The sequence below is a fragment of the Desmodus rotundus genome, chromosome 4 (assembly GCF_022682495.2).
Source record: "Desmodus rotundus isolate HL8 chromosome 4, HLdesRot8A.1, whole genome shotgun sequence".
Classification (NCBI taxonomy): Eukaryota; Metazoa; Chordata; class Mammalia; order Chiroptera; family Phyllostomidae; genus Desmodus; species Desmodus rotundus.
In genome coordinates, this window is record NC_071390.1 from 139,296,192 (window position 1) to 139,317,726 (window position 21,535).

General features: G+C 38.3%; 1 protein-coding gene across 11 annotated transcripts in view; it reads left to right on the forward strand.

The window, feature by feature from the left end:
* CACNB2 (calcium voltage-gated channel auxiliary subunit beta 2) overlaps positions 1-21,535 on the forward strand; it is a 322,507-nt gene that overhangs the window by 107,178 nt on the left and 193,794 nt on the right. The window contains exon 1 of one of the 11 annotated variants that reach the window (XM_045183727.2): positions 19,742-20,579. The exons of the other annotated variants lie outside the window; for them this stretch is intronic. Within the exon in view, the coding sequence (XP_045039662.2) occupies positions 20,499-20,579 (81 nt within the window). The 5' untranslated portion in view covers positions 19,742-20,498. Of the gene's footprint in view, positions 1-19,741; positions 20,580-21,535 lie in introns of those variants that run through there. 11 annotated transcript variants of the gene reach the window in all.

Below are 21,535 nucleotides of genomic sequence, written 5' to 3' on the forward strand. Positions count from 1 at the left end.
CCATGCTCTCAGGAAAGCCTGGCCCAGTGGTGGAGATATACCAGATTATGGAACATTAAAATCTTCAACCTAACTAGAATATCCAGCAATAGGAGAAAATACATGACATACCACCTATAGTCAAGAACACCAAACAGATATTAAAGAAAAAAATGTTAGATTTGTATAGACTGACACAGAAAGAAGGGAGTCTACATTTGAGAAGGTTACAAAGCAGTGTACGTAGTGCGACCATATTTACTCTGAATGTGCTTATGTCTGTATTCACATTTGCATACGAAGAGGTCTGGAAGGCTATTCCAAAGATGGACAAGTGTAATTTTACTTTTTATATCATTAGACATTTTACAGTAAGCATGTTTTATTTTTTTAACAAATATTTAATGTGAAATAACATACATAACATACAAAGTATAGATTACATGAGAAAACATTCGATTTGAAATGCATTGAGTTGAGGAGTATGTTAATTGCAAAATTGTCATATCTATCCAAAGTGCTTTGGAATACAGAAGGGGAGGCCTGGCTGGCTTTGTAAGCCTGGCCTTCGTGGGGTGTCATGTGCAGATGCGCTCAAGTGCGGATCAGGGTTGGATCCCTCACTTGGCAGGTTCGGAGCCTGTTTTGTGTAAGGTGATCGAATCCCGCCGAAAGCATTTGCGCTCTGGCACGCCTTTATTGTTAGCACATTTCCTGAGGCGATGCAGATCAGAGGGAATATGTGAGGTGGGAGCAGAAAAGCATGCATTATCATAAGAGAGGCTTCTCTTAATTTATGCTGCCCTAGTGAATCATCTCCCTCCAGTCAAGACGCTCCGATGGTCAGCTTCGACGTCCATGCCCCATCCCACTGCCCTGAAGCCCTTTGCCGTTCATATCTGAGATACCTCATTTGCTTGGCTCCATATTTCTCTTCTTAGTCCTTCTTACATACGTGTTATGAATTTGTTTTCTTATTTACGTTAATTGGTGTCCTTCAGGCAGTCATTAGTTTGCATTCAGCCACCATGGATGTGAGGGGTTCTTAGAAGAACAAAAGCCTAAAAAGAGTAGATTTAGAAGAAATGGCCAAAATAATTAAAGGAAAAACTATTCTGTGTATATGCTGATGGTTACGAAATCTATACACCCAGCTCAAGTCTTTCTTCCTACTTCCAGGCCCATATAACCATCCAAAAGCCTCCAGACATCTGCGGAAACTCCACTTTCCTGTGCTCCTCCCTTCCACTTTCCCACTAAAACCTGTATCTATTCCCGTTTTACCAGTCAGATTAAATGGCATCTTTATACTCCCAGTTGTTCAAGCCAGAAACAGAGTCACTGTCCCCTCCCTGTACTCTCAGATCCACTGAGTCATCATGTTCAGTCACTTCTCTCTCAAGAGCTCTGGAATCTGTTCTCCTCTCTCCCCCACTGACCTCAACCCCTGTCCAGGCCCCCACAATGTCCCTCCTAGGTCACTGCAGCAGCCTCCTGACTGGTCTCCCTCTCTTAGTCGTAATTCTTCAACATTGCAGCCACCACTGTAATTTTTCTCAAATGCAATCATGTGCTTTCTTTGCTCAAAACCCTCAGTGGATTCCCGTTTTCTGAGAATATAAAGTACAACCTGATCAACAGGCTGTCATGTACTTCTTGATCAATCCACTTCTTGATCAATCCACTCCTTGTCTCCTGGGCCTCAACTCGGTGCCTTCACACTCTGAAGTCCGCCAGTGGCAGGAATGTCATTGCCTCTGCTCCTCCATAGAGGCTGCTCCCAGGTCTTACAGGCACTAACTGCACCTTAACATAATTACTCTTTCATTGTCTGCCCCCTTTGAACTCTGAGTTCTGTCAGTTCCTTTTTCACTGTTGTATCCCTGTTGTCCAGCAAGAATGCCTGGCCTATGGCCAATGCTCAGGACGTATTTCTTGAATGAATGAATGAATGAATGAATGGTGCTGGTGAGATATCAAATTCTTTTTTGTTCCCACCAGTCATTACAATATAAGATTTTATTTTATATTTATGTAAAATTCATTACATAATGAATTACACACACACGCGTGCCCCTAGGACTTTGATGATATAAAGTTAGCTTCCTTGGTCTTTCCAGTATTTATAAAGTAGAAGATAAATTTTGTTCCCAGAGTTTGACACTATGTAATCATTTAGTCTTTAGGCCTTTTTTTTCACTGTTTAGATTATATTCTGTTTATTTCTTTTAAGGATCTAAAGCTAGAAGCAGTTTATTTACCCATGGCAAGGGCTGGCTCAAGTGCAGAAGAGGTCTGAGCTTAATTTAATGATGAAGTTAACCAAAACCCACACACTAACTTCACTTAAAAACAGTAGTTACAAAACAGGGAAAAAAATTAAAAACCCATATTTTAAAATATCTTTAAGCACAGCCATTTAAAAATAAAAACACTGCCAGATTATTTGGGGAGGGGGGCCTTGAATTAAAAGCTGCCCTAACATCTTTCCCATATTTAAAGCTTCACATGTGTCATTCTTCCCTGCTTCCCCCTTGGAAGCTCAGGCAGGTACCAGCCTTTGTGTGGCTGGATTAGAGCCCTGCTCTGCTGGATGACCTTTCTGCTGAATAGATGTGCCCCCTGTTGAGCCCGACTGCTCTGTTCTCTTTCTTGGTATTACATTGAGATAACAGCCAATTGTCTTCGGTTTGCATCATCAGAAATAACTTCTTTTTTAACTCTTTTTTTTCCCTTTGCACTTTTGTGATGAGTGTATCACCATTCTTCTCCTCATCACCAAAGGAATAAATAATTTATACAACCCGCTCTGATTTCCAAACAGCAACGCAGAATAAAGGGAGTTAAGGGGCAAAGCAGCTGCTGCCAGCACGGTGACTTGGGCACTGGGCCTGTTGGAGTCTCTGTTTCTCACCCTGCTCCCCAGTCTCCCAGCCCCCACAGTGGTGTCATGAGTCTGGGAAGTTTCCCCGCATGAAGCATTGACTTCTCTTTGATTGGTTCATTATTGGGAAAATCAGGTTGTTCTTTTGGGCAGATGTTAGACTATGAAAAAAAGTGACAGTCAAAGAAGACGAATTGTAAACTTTTTTCTACAGAGATGAGTAGAATGTACTCTGGTCAGGAAAAGAGGCTTCTTCATGATTTCAAGGGTCTGGTTGAATGGGGACAGGGAAGGATGGCGGGGAAGGGGGAGTTTAAAAATATCTACTCAAAACATCTGGAATCTGTCTCTCCCTCTGCTCTCCTCCAAGGTTATATACCTCTATTTTAATCATCATTTTCCAAAGGTTCGTAAAGGGTGGATGAGGTGGAGTGATTGGTGGTGTACAGTAGAAAGCACCCCATTTTAACTGGAAACAGAATTCTTGGTGGTTCGCAGCAGTGCTTCTCGGTGCGTTCCTTAGTTCACTGGCATGAGAATTCTTAGGGATATTTTGTCAAACAAATGCAGATCCCTGGGAAACCATCCAGACCCCTAAATTCTGCTGCTCAGGATGGATCTTCATCATTTAATTTTCAGTAGTCTCTCTGTGTGATTTCTGTGCACACTTTTGTTTGAGGAGGGCTCAGAGAATCACAGGAAATTTGGAAGTCAGGGTGTGGGAGTCAGCAATCGTGGCCTAGCTCTTTGGAGCCCGTCCTCTGAGGTGAGTCAGCTTACCTCAGGGCAACCTGTGTCAAGTTACTCAAGGTTCAAATCCCTGTGAAAGAGGATCTGAGGGGCCCAGCCTGATCTTTGCAGGTCAGCCGAGGGAGGGCTGGTTGACTGACTCTTCCGCCAAGCCAGCAGGCCATGAGGAGGAGAATTTCCCAAAGGAAAAGCTAAGTGTTGTTTCTAGAAAAAAGGTAAACAGACCCAGGGTAATGAAAACCACATATACAGAACATGACAATACAATTTTTGAAATGAACCATGCTCACCTGTGGTTAAAGCGTAGAAAGTAAGGCCTTAACATCTTTCAGATTAGCAGTGCTGGTGTTCCTCGGTTACATGAATGGGTTTATGGGTGAGATAGCTAATAACAAGAGCGTTGGTAGGGAAAATCCGGAATTGCCTTTCAGATAGAATTAGTGCCTGGTAAAAAAAAACTGGTCAAGAGTAAAGAATATTTAAATCGATTTAAGTAACTCATAATGTCAGTAAAGATTTCATTCAGGCATTCAGTAAATATTGACACCTTATTGAATTGCAATATTGAATTACAGTTGAAGTTTATAAAAGCAGCTAAGCAACACTGTGAGGCAAGTATCGATAAAAGAAATAAAATAAAATACCATATATTCTTTAAGTCCTTATAAAGCACATCCTTTCTTGCTAGATCTGGTTCATACCATTTACTTCTTCTTGAGTATCACTGACCTTGTTGGAACCATGGATCTGAGCATACCCAGTTCCAGTAAATATCTGCCATGAAAGATACAATGTGGATTTGTATTTCTAGAAAGTTCTACCCCTTGGGAGCCTTACTTAACCTGTAAATGTGAAAACATTATAGATGCGGTGGAAGGAAATAAGATATCCCGTGTGTGATGTTATGTGATGGGCTACACTGGTGAAATCCATTGGCAGCTTTCCATACAGCAAGGTTAGTTTGCCTAAAATAAATTGACCTGTTCACTTATTTTAATGAAAATAAATTTCAGTTCCAGAAAAATAAAGAAGGCTGAGAAGGCACCTGAAGTGAAAAGTATAAGAAATAAAATTTTTCAAAATATGAGTAACTATCAGTACCTCAGCACTTTTTTTTTTCCTGATCAAGCATGGAAAATGCCTTGAAAAGTGACTTAATGATGTGTAAAAAGTTTCCAAAATCAAATCCCAAATGTCTAGCCCTCAGATTTGAACAAGGGAGCAATGTAGTCAGACCCTGAAACTTGTAATCTTATAATAAATTGTTCTTAGCAAGGTTTACCTATTAGTTTTTGTCTGACTGAAGATGGGTGGAGAAAGGGTCAAACCTTGCCATGACCTCACCTCATTTGGGGTCACAGATATTTTAAAAGAAAAATCTGTGTAATTTTTTTCTTACAGTGCAGACCATCACTTTAGTTAAATTTTTCTGGTACAAATTTATTCTTTTAAAGACTCTTGATCGATCACTCTTGAAACTGATTGTCATAAAATTTTTATTTGAATTATAATTATGTGTTCATTAAAATGAAAATTTAATTATAAATTTTATCAATAAAATTATAATGTGCTTATTACATTGAAAAATAGGATTCTTATTCCTACAGATGAAATGCACTTAAAATTTTGAAATGAATCTCCTTTCAAATGGTCAAGCCATCATCAACTGAGGGCATTTCTCTGATTTTTCGGTTTTTCCCTGTTATTCCATATTACACCATTTCTTCCATTGGCCCTGTCTCTTCATCCATGATTGGCAGTGCAACCAGATTAAAGAATTCTCCTAAAGGACACTGATTGGGGTGTTGCTCACTTTACAGCTCCATGAAAGACGAGACGGCCGTCTCACTCGTCTCTGAGTTGATTGGATGTTTCATGTTTACTCTCCCTGTTTAAGCCCTTGATTAGACCTGCACATCTCCACCGCATTTCATACAGCCATCAGGTCGGTGAGGAGTTCTCTCTAACAGCTCTGCTCCATTACTCTCTGGAGAAAATGACAGTTGCAGTTGTTACAGTTTTGCTGTGATTAGATTTCAGGCTACAAGCTTTAGGAAACTGCTGGAGCTCGGATGGGTCTGATGTAAGTACGGATAGGCTGTCTAAATACCAGCTATCAAACTCACTTCCCAACGTTATCTTGTTAGTGCCGGTACTTCTTCATAAAGGTGAGAGTTTAGCCTCCTAGTAAGAAAACGGATACAAAAGACTACAGACACGTGTGTTTTTAAAGATCAGCTTCCAGGAGCCGAGAGAAGGGTATGCACAGAGAATTACTCTCATAATAAATGAACTGGCACATGAAGAAAAAGTCTGTTCATGTTCTCTTATGCCAGAATGGTTTTTAATTTTTTTTTATTTTAAAAAATGGCTCTGCTTTTTGTGTGGTTTGTGCACAGAGCATAGACTGATACAACACGTAATACTCTTATTAAATGGCTTCTACATGACCACATAGTCCAACTAAGCTCAAGATTTTAAATTTCAGGGTAAAGCTGCACCATCAGTTTTTGTTAGTAATATGAACTGATTTCTCTGATTTCAAAAAAATGTGACTTAATTGCAGCCAGAATGATGGGACTTGGTTCAGAGTAAATAAGGAACTTATGATCCAACTTTTCTTCATTCATGCCAGTCTGTCATAAATTCCCATAACTTAAAGTATTAAAATATAATATATAGTAATTTCAAATAATAACTAATAAATAAATACAGAACCTCAAATGTACTGTATTTATTTATTCAGTTCCATATTATATAAAATATTAGAGCTATTACAAACTTTGGGCAACAAATAATGATCTCAGACATTTCATAATAAATTAAACTTTGAAGCAAAGAGTGAAGCTAATATAAGCAATAATATAAAGAAGTGAGCAAAATTTAGAAAAGAGAGAAAACTTATGGACATGGACAGCAGTGTGGTGATTGCCGGTGGAGGGGGAGTGCAGGTAGGTGGAGCAGGGTGTACGGGGAGAAGTGGTGATGGAACGAGACGTGACTTGGGTGGTGAACACACAACACAGTGTACAGATGACGTGTTATGGAATTGTGCATCTGAAACCTGTGTAATTTTGTTAACCAGTGTCAGCCCAATGAATTCAATAAAAAGGAAAAAGTTAAATTAGTTAATTAACCATGCCAACCTTATCGGAAACGTCCATTGTACCTTCCAGCCTGTGGCCTTCTATGTGAAATCACTGAACCCATCGTTACTGCCAAAGTCAGCCGTTTTGAACTGTGTAGACTGCACTCCCCTCCCTCCAAAAGCAGCCAAAATGTGTTCCACTGGTGCAAGCACTTTGGGCAGTTTGGGGAATTCACAGACACTTGGGCTGCTTCCAAATCTTCGTGACTGTAAATAATGCTGCAATGAACATAGGGATACATATATTCTTTCAAATTAATGTTTCTTAATATTACTGTTACTACATAGATTTATTTTAAGCCTTCTCATATAATTGTTATACATACGTCACAACCACAGGGGTGCAGGATTGGGATTAAAACTCATTGTGGTAAGGAATAAGCAATAAGTTCTATTTATGATCATAAATCTCTGGTGGTGTAAACAGGGGCACTCAAGGAAGACTCTCTTGGGAGCTTAGGCAGCTGGATTCAAATGGGAAAGGTCAAAGAGACCACACTCATCCAGTCTTGCGATGAGAGTCTTGGTGACGGGCTGTTGAGAGAGTGAAAACAAAATGAAACATAAGTATGGTGATTCTCACTTTTCCTGTTCTTACTCATAAAATACCATTTATTTAGACCAAAATTTTATTTGTAATGAAGGAAATGGAGGTAGAAAGTGGCTAAGATAGCCAAACTTAGTCACTCTGTTTTTCACAACATATTTTGGGTTAATCACCCCTGAAAACAGATTTTTTTTTTTTTAAAAAGAATAAAATCTCTGGTAAGCACTGGTTGAAATGGAGGACAGTGGCAAATATCATGAATGCTCACTATAGCCACTCCTTCACCCTTTTCTTATCAAGGACATTTCAATTTAGTGGGTTGGCCAAATTAATGTAATCTGAATGGCTTTGGCTGTCTTTCCGAAAGCTGTCCCAGCGCTGGTAAAAACAAAAGGTTCTGTTCTTCCTGGAAGAAGTTCAGACAGCCTCTCCCCTCCTTGACCTGCCTCTTCGCCCTTTCTCTCCTCCTCTTCCAACATTCAGTCAGAAAGAGCCACAAAGTGGCTTTGTGACTATTATTTAATGACAAGTCATTGTTGATGATGCTCTCCAGGGGACAGGACGCTGTGGCGAGACCCTTGCTGAGAAGTCACCCTTTCAGACGCCCTCTGTCCTTGTTCCCTCTGGGCTGGATTACTGCAGCATGCACAGCTGGGATGTGTCTTTGAAATTCACTTGGCAGATGCTTGTATTATCATTTCAGCCACACTGTTTTTGTATATATGTTTTGTATTCATGTATATATATGTTTTGTATATATAGTATTATATATTAACATAATGAATATGTTCCTTGCCCTTGAAGAATTTGCAATCTAACAAGGGTCAGCATTTCGTTGGTAAGTCACCATGGAGTAATACATTCTCATGAGAAACGTCATGACCTGTTGACAGAGTTTTAGGCAATATTGGGAATATTTAGGTTGGAAAGGCATGGTCCTTGGCATATGCCCGATAAATAAATAAATGATTAAATTTACATTAATCCTGGGTGGATTTTGTTTCCTTCTCAAAGGATTATTTTTCCAGATATCCAAAATATAAATGCAACTGAGATTGTTGTATAATAGTTGTATGTCTATTTGTAAATAACAAATCCCAATTTATTAATGAAAGTAAAATTTTTTAAAAAAATTCACATTGATCTAAACTAAATACAGACAGCTCTTCAAAGTCATTGGTACTAATAGCCCTGACTTGAACTAAACAAAACAATTTTCTGTCTGAGAAAATAAATTCTGACAGCCATTTCAAATCATTAGAGCTAAGTTTTTACAACTTGTATATTTCAGTGGCTCATCGATTTATTAATTATATTCATAAAAATCAAGAAAAATAAATTTAGATATTGCTAATTGGATTCATCCAAAAAACTTGTACACATAAATTGGTTTTGAATAGACCTAAATTCTATTTTGAATAATAAATACTTCATGTTATTTCACAATTGGCACGTCTTCATTTTTATCATATTAGTTATATTTATGGAATAATAATAATAATACTTAACTCTGAGCATTTATTTATTTATTTTTAAAGATTTTATTTATTCATATTTAGAGAGGGCAAGGGAGGGAGAGAAACATCAATGTGTGGTTGTTTCTCCCACGTCCCCTACTGGGGACCTGACCCACAACCCAGGCAAGTGCCCTGACTGGGAATCAAACCAGCAACTCTTTGGTTCTCAGGCCGGCACCCAGTCCACTGAGCCACACCAGCCAGGGACTATGAGCATTTATTGACTGCATACTGCATGCCAGGCACTGTCCTAAAGTGCTTTACACAAAATAACTTAATCCTCAGGACCTATGAGTACTATAAAAAGTCTGCTCTTTGACACGTGAAGAAATTGAAGCACAGAGGGACTGTGCCCACAGTTGAACAAGGAGTTAATGCCAGAGCCACGATTTGAATTTGAGAAGTCCACTGTTTTATTCCTTACACTTCAGACCTCTGCTAGTCCTTCTGGCCTCTCTGCATTTTGGGAAAAGGACTCTCTTTGAGTGGACAAATTAGAAGAATGCACCCGCAATGGGCAAGTGCAGCCTCTCCTGATTTCACCCCCAACTCGCCCTTTGGCCGGCGTTCGTGCGGTGCACGGAACCCACAGCGTCCGTGGCAGTTCCGTCTTTGCCTCCTCCACCGCCTGTCATTACTTGTGCAGATCTCAAGTAACATCGTACGCGTGGTCCTCTTTGTTTTGGCTTCAGCCGTACTAGGTAAACTTGCAAGTTAATTATCCTTCCCTTACAAAAGCGAAATCTAAGACTCAAACAGGCTTACACAGTGATCACAGTAATTACATCACGAAGGCCAAGCAAGAACCGGAACAGGAAGATCCCAGGTACTGAGCTGCAGCGTGCTTTACTCTCTACATGCTTCACACACGAGTTCATACAATGTTCTCAGAAGCTCTGCGGTGTAAATCTCACTAGGATCTTTATTTGGATGAGGAATCAGGTCCAATGAAGTTAATTACCTTGTCCCAGTTTCCATATGTTGTAAATTCTGAGTCAGAATTCACCCTGGTCTGTGTCACTCCAAACCTGTGCTCTCTTTGCCATACTTACTCCATCTGCATTTGAGTACATACTGGGTGGTTAGGTGCGGACATATCAATACACAATAACACTCGTTAGTGTTGGGTCCTTGGAGTTCAGGATTACAGCACTGCTTAGTCAGAGAAAATTGCCCATGGGGGATCCTCTGGGGAAGATACTGCTTGCATTTTTAGTAGGTTAGATAAGAACATAAAGAGATAATCCTTTAAAGAGGGAGACAGTACTTAATCAGCAAGTACTAATTGAGCACCTGTTCAACGCCAGGCAGCCCTTTAGGTGCAATGTGGGAAATAGATCTGAAAGTCTTTATTCTCAAGGGGATCAGTCTAATTAGTGAGAAAACTGAAGGGCCTGGATGTGAAATCTACAGCTCCCCAGCCATCACCAAGGACCTCTTTCCGAAGGAATTCAGTGAAATCACAGAAGAAGCACTCAGATTTGGATGTCTACACCACCGCCTCCATGGAAGAGCAGGGGTGTGCCTAATGATAACAGACCTTGTTGTCCCCAAAGCAGAGCCTGAGGCAAGGACTCAGTGCAGGGTGGGTGGTCTCTGGGAGGCGGGGAAGGAGAAAAATCCGTACAAAAAAAATCATCAAGATGTGGGGAAAGCGAGCTAGACAGCACCAGGCACCCCGAGAAGGGTATCTAAACATCCCAGAAGAGTTTAAGGATGGCAGTTGAGAGCATTTGTTTATCAGCTCCTGTCCCCTCATTATTGAGAGTTGACTCTACAAGCAGTGAGTCCTCTACGTTTCTGGGCTTGCAGATGGACTGAGTGAATGTTTGCAGGTCATAAGACCCTGGGGCAGAGAGTGGAAGGTTGCAAGGCTTGGGCTAAAGTAGGACACAGACTACATTGCAGCTGGGCTGAAATCAGAGGTGGGTTGAGGGGGTGAGGTGCTACAAACCTGTTTCAGGTCTCTCAGTGGGTTGTAGCACTGGTCAGCTGTTCTTGTAATAACTGAAAGACAGTCCCACCAAGCAGGCAAGTGCTGACATCAACACCCAGATGATCAAAGCTGGGTGTTGCCATGCTCACTTAAACTCTCTGGGTCTCTATTTCCTATAAAATGGAAAGAGTGATAGTACTTGCCTTACACATTATTAGGAAGACTTATTAACTCAGTGGATGCTGCTTTGTAGAATTCTTAGTAAGTAGTCAGTACTGAAAGACCTCTATTGACTGGACAAGGAGTTAATTTTGAGTGTTTTTCCCCCCTTAGAGTCTTAACTTGTTAATTCACCTTGTTATCTTTTTCTATTTTTAAAATTCTGTTAAAAAGTCAATGAAGAGATTAATCTACTGAAATATCCTTGATCAATGGGCTATACCTGTATGGACACAATAAAATTCAATTCCCTGATTGCAAACACGTGCACTAAAAGGAAAATGCTCAATCACATCAGTTGATATAAAACAGTCTCATTCTTTCCTGACAAACCAACCATAGAAGGGTTGGCATGTGCGTCCATACTGATGACAACGTGTGTTTTATTTCTCCGGCCTCTTTCAAAAGCCAGGATATGTTTGCACATCTTATTTTTATGTTGATGACAACTGTTAGATTCTTTGGGGGGAAATGCTGTGTAATAAACAGTATGTTTGGAATGGGAAAGGTATAATGACAGAAATATATAATGAATCTTGTCTTCAATAAAGACCACTCTTATTGAAGGAATTGAATGAGCATGGTTGAATTTTTAGAGCTAATGGGGAACTAGGGAGTACTAAATCACATATTTGGCCCCATTTTTACTTATTCAAGGCCAAAGTAAGAAATGCAGTGGGAAAGGAATTCATTTGGGGCTCTTTGAGAAATAATTAGCTAAATTGGAGTCATAGGTGAGCATGGTAAGCAGTCAGAAGTCCCACACTAATCAAATACAGAATTATGCTCAGTCTTTCACCGAGATGATTGTGATAGTTTTGTGGATGTGTTGTAGCTGGTCTCCACAAGTGCCCTTCCCCCTCTCATGAGCCACAAGCCCAGTATTCATGTTCTTGTATACTTCCCTCCCTCTGAATCTGGACTGGTCCTGTTGCTCACCTTTAGCAAGCATAACACAGCAGAAGTGATGCTGTGTGATTTTCAAGATTACATAAGAATCTTTGCATATCACCCAGAGTTGCTTGGAATGCGTGCTCTTGTGATACTGTGTTTTGGGACCCCAGTGGCATACTGTGAGAAGCTCCAGCCACATGCAAAGGTCACATGTTTTCCTGTAGTCACCAGCCTCACCTTAGCTCCCAGTTGACAGCAGCATCAACTGCCAGCAATGTGAGTGAGCCACCTTGGGTGTCCAACCCAGATGAGCCTTCAGGTGAGTCAGCCCCAGCAGCTACCTAGCCATAGCTGCAGCACAGTTCCCAAGTGGAAACTCCCATTTGAGCCCAGGGAACCTGTACAACCATGAGATATAAGTTTTGTTTTAAGCCATTTGGGGGGGGGGGACAGTTTGTTACATATCAGTAAGTAACTACTAGAATATGAGTCAATTATTTCTTGGGTATCCGTAAGGTTTTAATTTTGTATATGGTTATTACATGACATTTTAAAGACTTGATATTTTTTTCTTACCATAGAGTCAATCCTTTGAAATAGCTTTGTGGAATAATACTGCTTCTATTCAGTTTTTTCATGATTCCTTTATAGATGAAATTCTTAAGTTTATTGCTCCATGGACTCTTTTGTAGTCTTGTAAATCCCAAGGGAGTCTCTCTGGGAATGATACTTTCAAAGGCATAATATAAAATTTGTAGAATGACAAAGGAAACTAATCATACAAGAATACTGTTTTCAAAATATTTTAAAAACAAAATCTGTACTATGGTAAGATAGGTACTTGTTTCTCAATTACATTTGCTATTATGCTGGCTCATTATTATAGATATAAACTGTAATATAACACTAGGTGTCTGTGGTATTTGCCTTTAGACACTACAACTTCATAGAAATTTTACTAATATTGAAAATAAGCTTTGAAAAAATTATAAAGGTTGTACATGATCATGTATATGCTTCTTAGTGCCCTAAATAGCAGGACTAATGATCTTGAAAGACTCTTAGAGAGAACACCCATATTGGCACGCCAGGATTCTCCCATTAACACTTAATGTGCTTGCGGTATCACATGTCTAGCCATCTGTCCATCCATCCATGTATCATCAAACCATCATCATGTTTTTATGTATTTCAAAATAAATTGCAAAACAAATCACAGATTTCCCCCAAAGAATTCAGCATGTATATCATAAACTAAAAAATAGACATAGTATTTCAAGACATCTGAAACAATTATAATCTGATATGAACATATCTGTGCTTTCTCTTGCTGATGTCAAAGATACTACCAACACTAGTATGTGTTAATATATTTGTAATTGAAATAAATGCTAAATTCAGTCAGAAATGATGACAATAACATGTAATTTTTTTCCCATTCAAGTTCATGAACCTCATAAATTATATCCACAGACTCCTTAGATTCAAAGGGCCCCAATTAAGGAGGCCTGATGTGAAATATGTAATAGTCTATGACGTTAAAAATTAAACCAAGTATATAAAATAGTATAGGTATACTTTAAAATCAAATTTAAAAATAAATTAATATTTTTACCTTTAGGACTTTGGCGGAGGTACCAATCAGGCTTGGGGGGAGGTGAAAGTGGCCCCTGCCCCAGAGTGTAGTGAAATTAATGTTCTCCACGTAGCATAATGTTCTCCAGGTCTGTCTGTACTGTCACAAAGGGTAAAATTTTTTTGTTTATTAACTCTTTATTGTAGAACTCCCATTCAGTAGGTCGTGTTGTCATATTGTTGGTGCATATTGTTTTTTTTTACTTTGAAGAAACTTTTTAGTTTTATGTAGTCCCACTTGTTTATTTTTTCTTTGTTTCCTTGCTTGAGGGCATATATTCAAAAAAGATATTGCTAAGAGTGATGTCAGTTTACTGCCTATGTTTTCTTCTGGGAGTTTTATGGTTTCAGGTCTAACATTTAAGTCTTTAATCCATTTTTAATTTATTTTTGCAGGTAGTGTGAGAAAGTGGTCCAATTTCATTTCTTTGCTTGTATCTCTCTAGTTTTCCCAACACCACTTATTGAAGAGATTGTCTTTACTCCACTGTATCTCCTTTCCTTCTTTGTCATAGACTGTTTGACCATATATGTGAGGATTTATTTCTGGCCTCTCTATTCTATTTCATTGATCTATATATCTGTTTTTATGCCAGCAGTGTACTGTTTTGATTATTATAGCTTTGTAGCATAGTTTTATATCACAGAGCATAATACTTTCCAGTTTGTTCTTTCTCAAAATTTCTTTGGCTCTTTGTGGTTTTTATGATTCCATATAAATTTTAGAATTAGTTCTAATTCTGAGAAGTATACCATTGGTATTTTAATAGAGATTGCACTGAATCTGTATATTACTTTAGGTAGTGAGGACATTTTTAACAATATTAACAATATTAATTTTTTTCAATCCATGAGCAAGGTATAACCTTCCATTTACTTGTGTCTTGTTCAATTTTTTTCTTCAGTGTCTTACAGTTTTCAGAACACATGTCTTTTACCTCTTCAGTTAAATGTGTTCCTAGGTATTTTATATTTTTTGATGCAATTATGAATGAGGTTATTTTTTAATTTTCTTCTTCTGATCATTCGTTATTGGTGTATAGAGATGCAACACATTTCTATATTGATCCTGAATCCTGTGACTTGACTGCAGTCATTTATTAATTCTAATTTTTTTTTGGTGGAATCCTTAGAGTTTTCTATATATATAGCATCATGTCATCTGCAAATAATGAGAGTTTTACTTCTTCCTTTCCAATTTGGATGCCTTTTACTTCTTTGTCTTCTCTGATTGCTGTGGCTAGGGCTTCAAATACTATGATGAATACAAGTGCTGACTGTAGGCCTTGTAACTTGACCACCTCTGTAAAGACCTTATTTCCAAATAAAGTCATACTGTGTGGTACTGGGTTGGAACTTAAACATACCTTGTTGGGGGGACATAATTCAATCCATAACAACCTGAGACCATTATGATCCAAAGGGACAAAAATTTAATTGTAGTTTAAAGTTAAATGTATTCAAAGGATGTGAAACTAAGTATGTCTGGAGTCACATTGTCTGGTCTTTTACACAACTCACTTCTGGAACACTAAACTTGTGATTTTTAGGAAATCTAAAATATAAAATACAAATTGAAATAAATCTAAATAAGTAACCCCTAGTGTTCATGCTTTAGTCCAAACATTCTGTTCCAAATCACTTTATGTGTTTTTTAAACAACTTAATTATTTTAAATTTATTGGGGTGACATTGATTAATACAAATATATAGGTTTCAAGCATACATTTGTATGATACATGATCTGTATATTGCATTGTGTGCCCACCACCCAAGGTCAAGTCATCTTCCATCACCATATATTTGGCCCCCTTTACCCTTTACTGTACTACCACCTCCTTCCCTCTGGAAACAACCATGCTGTTGTCTATGTCTATGAGATTCAGTTTTATATCCCACATATGAGTGAAATCATATGGTTCTTAGCTTTTTCTGACTGACTTATTTCACTTAGCATGATATTCTCAGTGTCCATCCATGTTGTCACAAATGGCACTATTTCATCTTTTCTTGTGGCTGGGTAGTATTCCATAGTATATATGTACCACATCTTTTTTATCCAATCATCTATCAAAAGATACTGGTTGTGTCCATGTGTCGGTCACCTGGAATAATACTGCAATAAGCATAGGGGTTCATATATCTTTGCAAGTAAATGTTTTCAAATTTTGGAGGCAGATACCCACAAGAGGTATTGCTGGGTCATATGGTAACTCTATTCTTAATTTTTTGAGGAGCCTTGATATTTTTTTCCATAATGGTTGTGCCAGTTTACATTCCCACCAGCAGTGAATGAGAGTTCCTTTTCCTTCACAACCTCTCCAACACTTGTTATTAGCTTGTCTTGATGATAATAGTCATTCTAACAGGTGTGAGGTGGTACCTAATTGTAGTTTTGATTTGCATTTCTCTAATAGCTGGTGAAGATGAGCACTGTTCCATATATCTCTTGGCCATTTGTAGGTCTTCTTGGGAGAAGTGCGTTCAGGTCTTCTGAGCACACTTTTCATTAGATTGATTGATTGGTGTTGAGTTGTATGTCTTCTTTGTATATTTTGGATATAAACCTCTTGTTGGAGCTATTGTTTGCAAATAGCATTTTCCATTCCATGGGTTGCCTTTTTGTTTGTTGGCAGTTCTTTCCTGCTGTGCAGAAGCTTTTTAGTTTGATATAGTCTCATTCATTTATTTTTGCCATTACTTCCCTTGCCTTCAGGGTCAAATTCATAAAATCTTCTCTAAGACCAAGGTCCAGGAGTTTAATACCTGTGTTTTCTTCTATGTTATTCATTGTTTCAGATTTTATATTTAGGTATTTTATCCATTTTGAATTAATTTTTGAACATGGGGACAAACTAGTGTAGTTTCATTCTTTTTCATGTAGCTTCTCAATTTTCCCAGCACCATTTATCGAAGAGGCTTTCTTTTCTCCATGGTTTGTGTTTGGCTCCTTTGTCAAAAATTATTTGCCCATATACATGGGCTCTCAGTTCTGTGTCATTGGTTTGTGTGTCTGTTTTCTGCCAATACCAGGCTGTTTTAAGAAATTGTTTTTTATTGTTGTTCAATTACAGTTGTCCCCCTTTCCCCCCATTGCTCTCTCCTGCCCTACCCACCCCCACCTCCCACACTCAATCCTCCCTGCTCCATTGTCTTTGTCCCTGGGTCCTTTATACACATTTCTTGACTTGATCCTTCCCCTTCTTTCCCCAATTATTGCCCTGTCCCCACCGCTCTGGTCACTGTCAGTTTGTTCTTTATTTCCAAGTCTCTGATGCTGTTTTGCCCATTTGTTTGTTTTGTTGATTAGGTTCCACTTATAGGTGAGATCATATGGTATTTGTCTTTCACTGCCTGGCTTATTTCACTTAGCATAATACTCCATACTCTCCAGTTCCATCCATGCTGTCACAAAGGATAGGAGTTCTTTCTTTCTTTCTCCTGCATAGCATTCTCTTGTGTAAATGTACCACAGTTTCTGATCCACTCACTTACTGATGGGCACTTAGGCTGTTTCCAGCACTTGGCTATTGTAAATACTGCTGCTGTGAATATTGGGGCTATAACAAATTAAAAAGCTTCTGCATGATTAAACACCAGCAAAATGAAAAGGGAACCAACCATATGGGAAAATATATTTGCCAATGATACCTCAGACAAGGATTTGATCTTCAAAATATATAAAGAACTCACATGACTCCACACCAGGAAGACAAACAATCCATTTAAAAAATGGGCAAAGGACCTGAACAGACACTTCTCCAAGGAGGACATACAGAGGGCCCAGAGACATATGAAAGGATGCTCAGCATCACTAGCCATCAGAGAGATGCAAATTAAAACCACATCACTGCTTTGGTTATTGTTGCTGTATAGTATAATTTGAAGTCAGGGGGTGTGATACCTCTGGCTTTGTTCTTTTTTCTCAGGATTGCTTTGGGTATTTGTGGTCTTTTTGGTTTCCATACAAATTTGGTGATTTTTTGTTGTTCTATTTCTTTAAAAAATGACATTGGGTTTTTGATGGGGATTACATTAAATACGTATATTGCTTTGCGTAATATGGACATTTTAACTATGTTGACTCTTCTAATCAATGAACACTGAATATCTCTCCATTTCATTGTATCTTTTTAATCTCTTTAATAATGCTTTGTAGTTTTTAGTATATAGGTTCTTCACATCCTTTGTTAAGTTTATTTAGAGGTATTTTATTCCTTTTGTTACAGTTGCAAAAAGAATTGCTTTTTTCACTTCTTTTTCTGAAATTTCATTGTTAGTATATAGGAATGTGGTAGATTATTATACACAGACTTTTGTACCCTGCAACTTTACTGTGTGTGTTTATTGTTTCTGATAGTTTGTGTGTGTGTGTGTGTGTGTGAAGTCTTTAGGATTTTTTATATAAATAATTATGTCATCTGCAAAAAGTGACCGTTTTACTTCTTCCTTCCCAATTTGGATGTCTTTTATTTCCTTCTCTTGCCTGTGCTCGGGCTGGGACTTCCAGAACTGTGTTCAATAAGAGTGATGAGAGTGGGCATCCTTGTCTTGCTCCTGATTTTAAAGGAAAAGCTTTCAGTTTTTCACCACTGAGTATGATGTTAACTGTGGGTTTGTCATATATGGCCTTTATTATGTTGAGGTACTTTCCTGGTATAGCTATTCTATTGAGTGTTTCCATCATTAATGGATGTTGCTTGACCTATTTTTATCTGTATTTTATTGCAGAAATTTTTAACAGAAAATTATATTCAAAAAACTGTTTTAAAATTCATAATGAAATTGTACCTAATTAACCAACAACAGTTACTGAGCAAGCATGAGTAAGTCCTATACTCCCCAAAGAAGTAACTACCTAGTAGAATGAGCCACGTCCTTAAGGGGCCTGTAGCGTAATGAAGTAGACAAGGTCTCACCCCCACACCCCCCCCCACACACACATAAACAGACACACAGGACACTCACAATAAAGGAAAAATTCATTTTACACATTTTTATCTTGACTTTCATGTCTACTTTAATTTCTCCTCTCATTTTGAACTTACTGAAAATTCAGTTCATATTTATAATTTTAATTATAATATCATGTTTTTAAAAAATTTAATATTGCTAAATACTGCCTCTGTCAAAATCATACAAAATCATTGGAAATCAACCACATAAGACTGTGGTTATTTTGACTAAGAAAAATTTTTACAAAGGAAAAATACTACATAGAGCTTTTCAATTAATGTTAGCTATTATTATTAATGACATCTGCTGAATGTGTAGCCAAAATCATTAGTCATTTAGGCCCTTTGCCAGCAGTGCTGATATTGTTGTGGTCAACTGTGTAGACCTCCCCCTTTAGTGTTAAATACTTTATAAAAATGTATTCCTAAATGTTTAGTATAAGGAGCCCTACAACATTGTTATTTTTAAAATAAGCAGGAACCATATTCCAGAGAATTTTAGATGCTTAATGAAAACATATGGTCCTTAGGATATATATACTCACATATATATTCTTTTAGTTGGGAAAGACCCTCAAAAAATATCCTGATGGTACCATTTGGTTTCAGTGAGAGAAGGGTCTAAAAAACATTGCTTTGGTGAATACCTCTAAATCTTAATTTTTCTCCTCTTTAACATATTGATGCTAATACCTACTTCCAGGAGTGCTTGAGCTTGATTGCATGTAAGTTCCCTTATGTTGTTCCTGGCATATAATAGATGCTCAGCAAAAGTGACTGCCAGTTCCCAGCTCCTTCTGTAGTTTCCCATGACCTCAATTCCTCAGTGAAAGTGGACACCCCTCTGGGAAAAAAAAAAACATACAATGAAAGGGGAAAATGCCATGCATTTCTTCTATAATTTAACTTTAAATCTGAAAAAAAGAGCAATGGGATTTTTAAAAAAGTAGAAAGTGAAATAGATGGTTCCTTCCCCTCTGTTTGTATATGAGCAGCTTCAAGAGGCCAGGTTTTCTATTGTTAGAATATTCCCTCTGGCAGAACCTTCTAGAAAGCTTCAGTCTGGTGAAGAGAAGGACACCAGGCTTTCCATTTGCATGGTGTTGCCTGCTTAGGGAGAAGGCCGAGTTCAGCCTGTATAATCCGATTTCATCAACTCACACTAATCACTACTGATAGTGGCAGAATTTAGCCTGGATCTGCTTAGTTAATCTAGATTGACAGGAGGTAAAAGAATCGGGATACAAGGACACAGAAACAAAGGAAAGAGAGCGAACTCTGATTTCCAGTCCTGCTCTTCTATCTGGGGCATCTAATTTGCTCCCCTCCGGGGCTTCTAATTTTCTTACCGTATAAACAAAGGTGACTGGTTGTTAGGAGACCAGACCTGCATGGAGCACTTCCATCAACAACAGGTGCACTGTGCCTCCCCGGATCTGCAGAGAGAGCAATACCTCCCGCGTGAGGCTGCGCAGAAGGTGCTTCCAGGTACACATTGTACCTGAGACTATGTATTATTTATTGAAACTGATCTCTGCATTCTCTTTATCCTCTGGGCAGCCCTGGAGTTGGGCGCCTCCTAAGATGGATGCCAGCAGCTAACCCACAAGGCTCCTCGAAGCTACTTGCTTTCACTCTTTCTCCTACAAAAAAATTGTAAACTGCCACTACCAAGCTTTTCATTAAAGCTTGGAGAGTAATTGGGAATGGCAGTTTAGCAACCGAAAGAGGGATTCCTCTGTGATTTTTGGATGTGTCCACATGGATTCAAGTTTTGGAATTTTACGGAAATACTCCACTTTGGATTTTACAGCTACATAAAAGATACACACGTTACAGCTTCTGCCTCTGTCCACTGATCGGTCATCCTAGTGATCTGTTATGTGTGTGTTCGCGTGCTTACTACTGAGAAGAAAAATGGGCTATCTGAAGGTTATCTTCATTGTTACTTATGATATCTGTGACTGGCAAATGAGGGAACTTTTTGCGTTTGGGTAACAAAGACATTTGAACAAATACTCCATTGGATTTTCCATGTTGGCACAACTGTTCTTGGCCACTTCGGTACTGCATGTCACCATGCCAAAATCTCCAAAGGGTAAAAATGTCTCCTGGGTAAGTAGATGACGATTTTCTATCTCTTAACAATATTATTTTAAGCAGAAACATGTAATTTGAGAACCTAAAAGCATCTAGGAGTTTCATGTTAGTAGAGACATTTGGGAGAACTTCAGAAAGTACTGCCTTAGAAGAGCAGATAAATATTTTTATATGTGTCAGAAATCCTTTGGCAAATGTGTGGTGGTGCGCTTTCTAAAATGTGAACTGTAAGACATGGAAACTGGAGATTTGTTCTGCCGTTTTTAAGTTGCTTCATATTCGTATCCATATGCAGAATTTAAAACGCATTAATACAAAGTCAAGGTTATGATTGTAAGATGTTTTTAACTGCAGAACTTTGGTATTCAATAAAAATAGTATAGATTTCTTGTGGGTGCATTAAGTCAAATTTCAAGGCTAGGATGAGCAGAATTTTTGTTTGGGGATATTGTCGATATGTTCCTTGGTTTTAAGAAACAAGATAGCAATAGATATCTCTCAATGTTACATGTCTAATTAATTTATGTCAATAATGGCCATGTATAGTACAGTTTAACTTTCCAAGAATAACAATACCATGTTAACCCTAATCAAATTTGACTCTTTAACATTGTTTCAAGTTAGTTTTCTACCAAGAACAGGAAGGTTAGGTTGAGCTCAAAATGATGAGAACAATCTGTAAACACTTAAAGAAACAAGTGGCTTTAGCTTCCTGCTATCAAGTTCAGTGAGCCTAGTACATTAAAATTAACAGTCAAATGGAGCACTCTGCCCTCCATCTAAAGGTGAGTCTCTAACACTGATGTTTTAGCCAGCACCCACATCTGTCACCCGACTGTACTAATCAACAGAACTCTTTTTTAGGTTACAATTATGGTTTTCCTAAGTTAACAGGAAAAATAGATGTGTCCATATTTTCGGTCCAGAAGTAATTTTTACTACCTTAATTTGAAATTCACAAATTAGGTTAT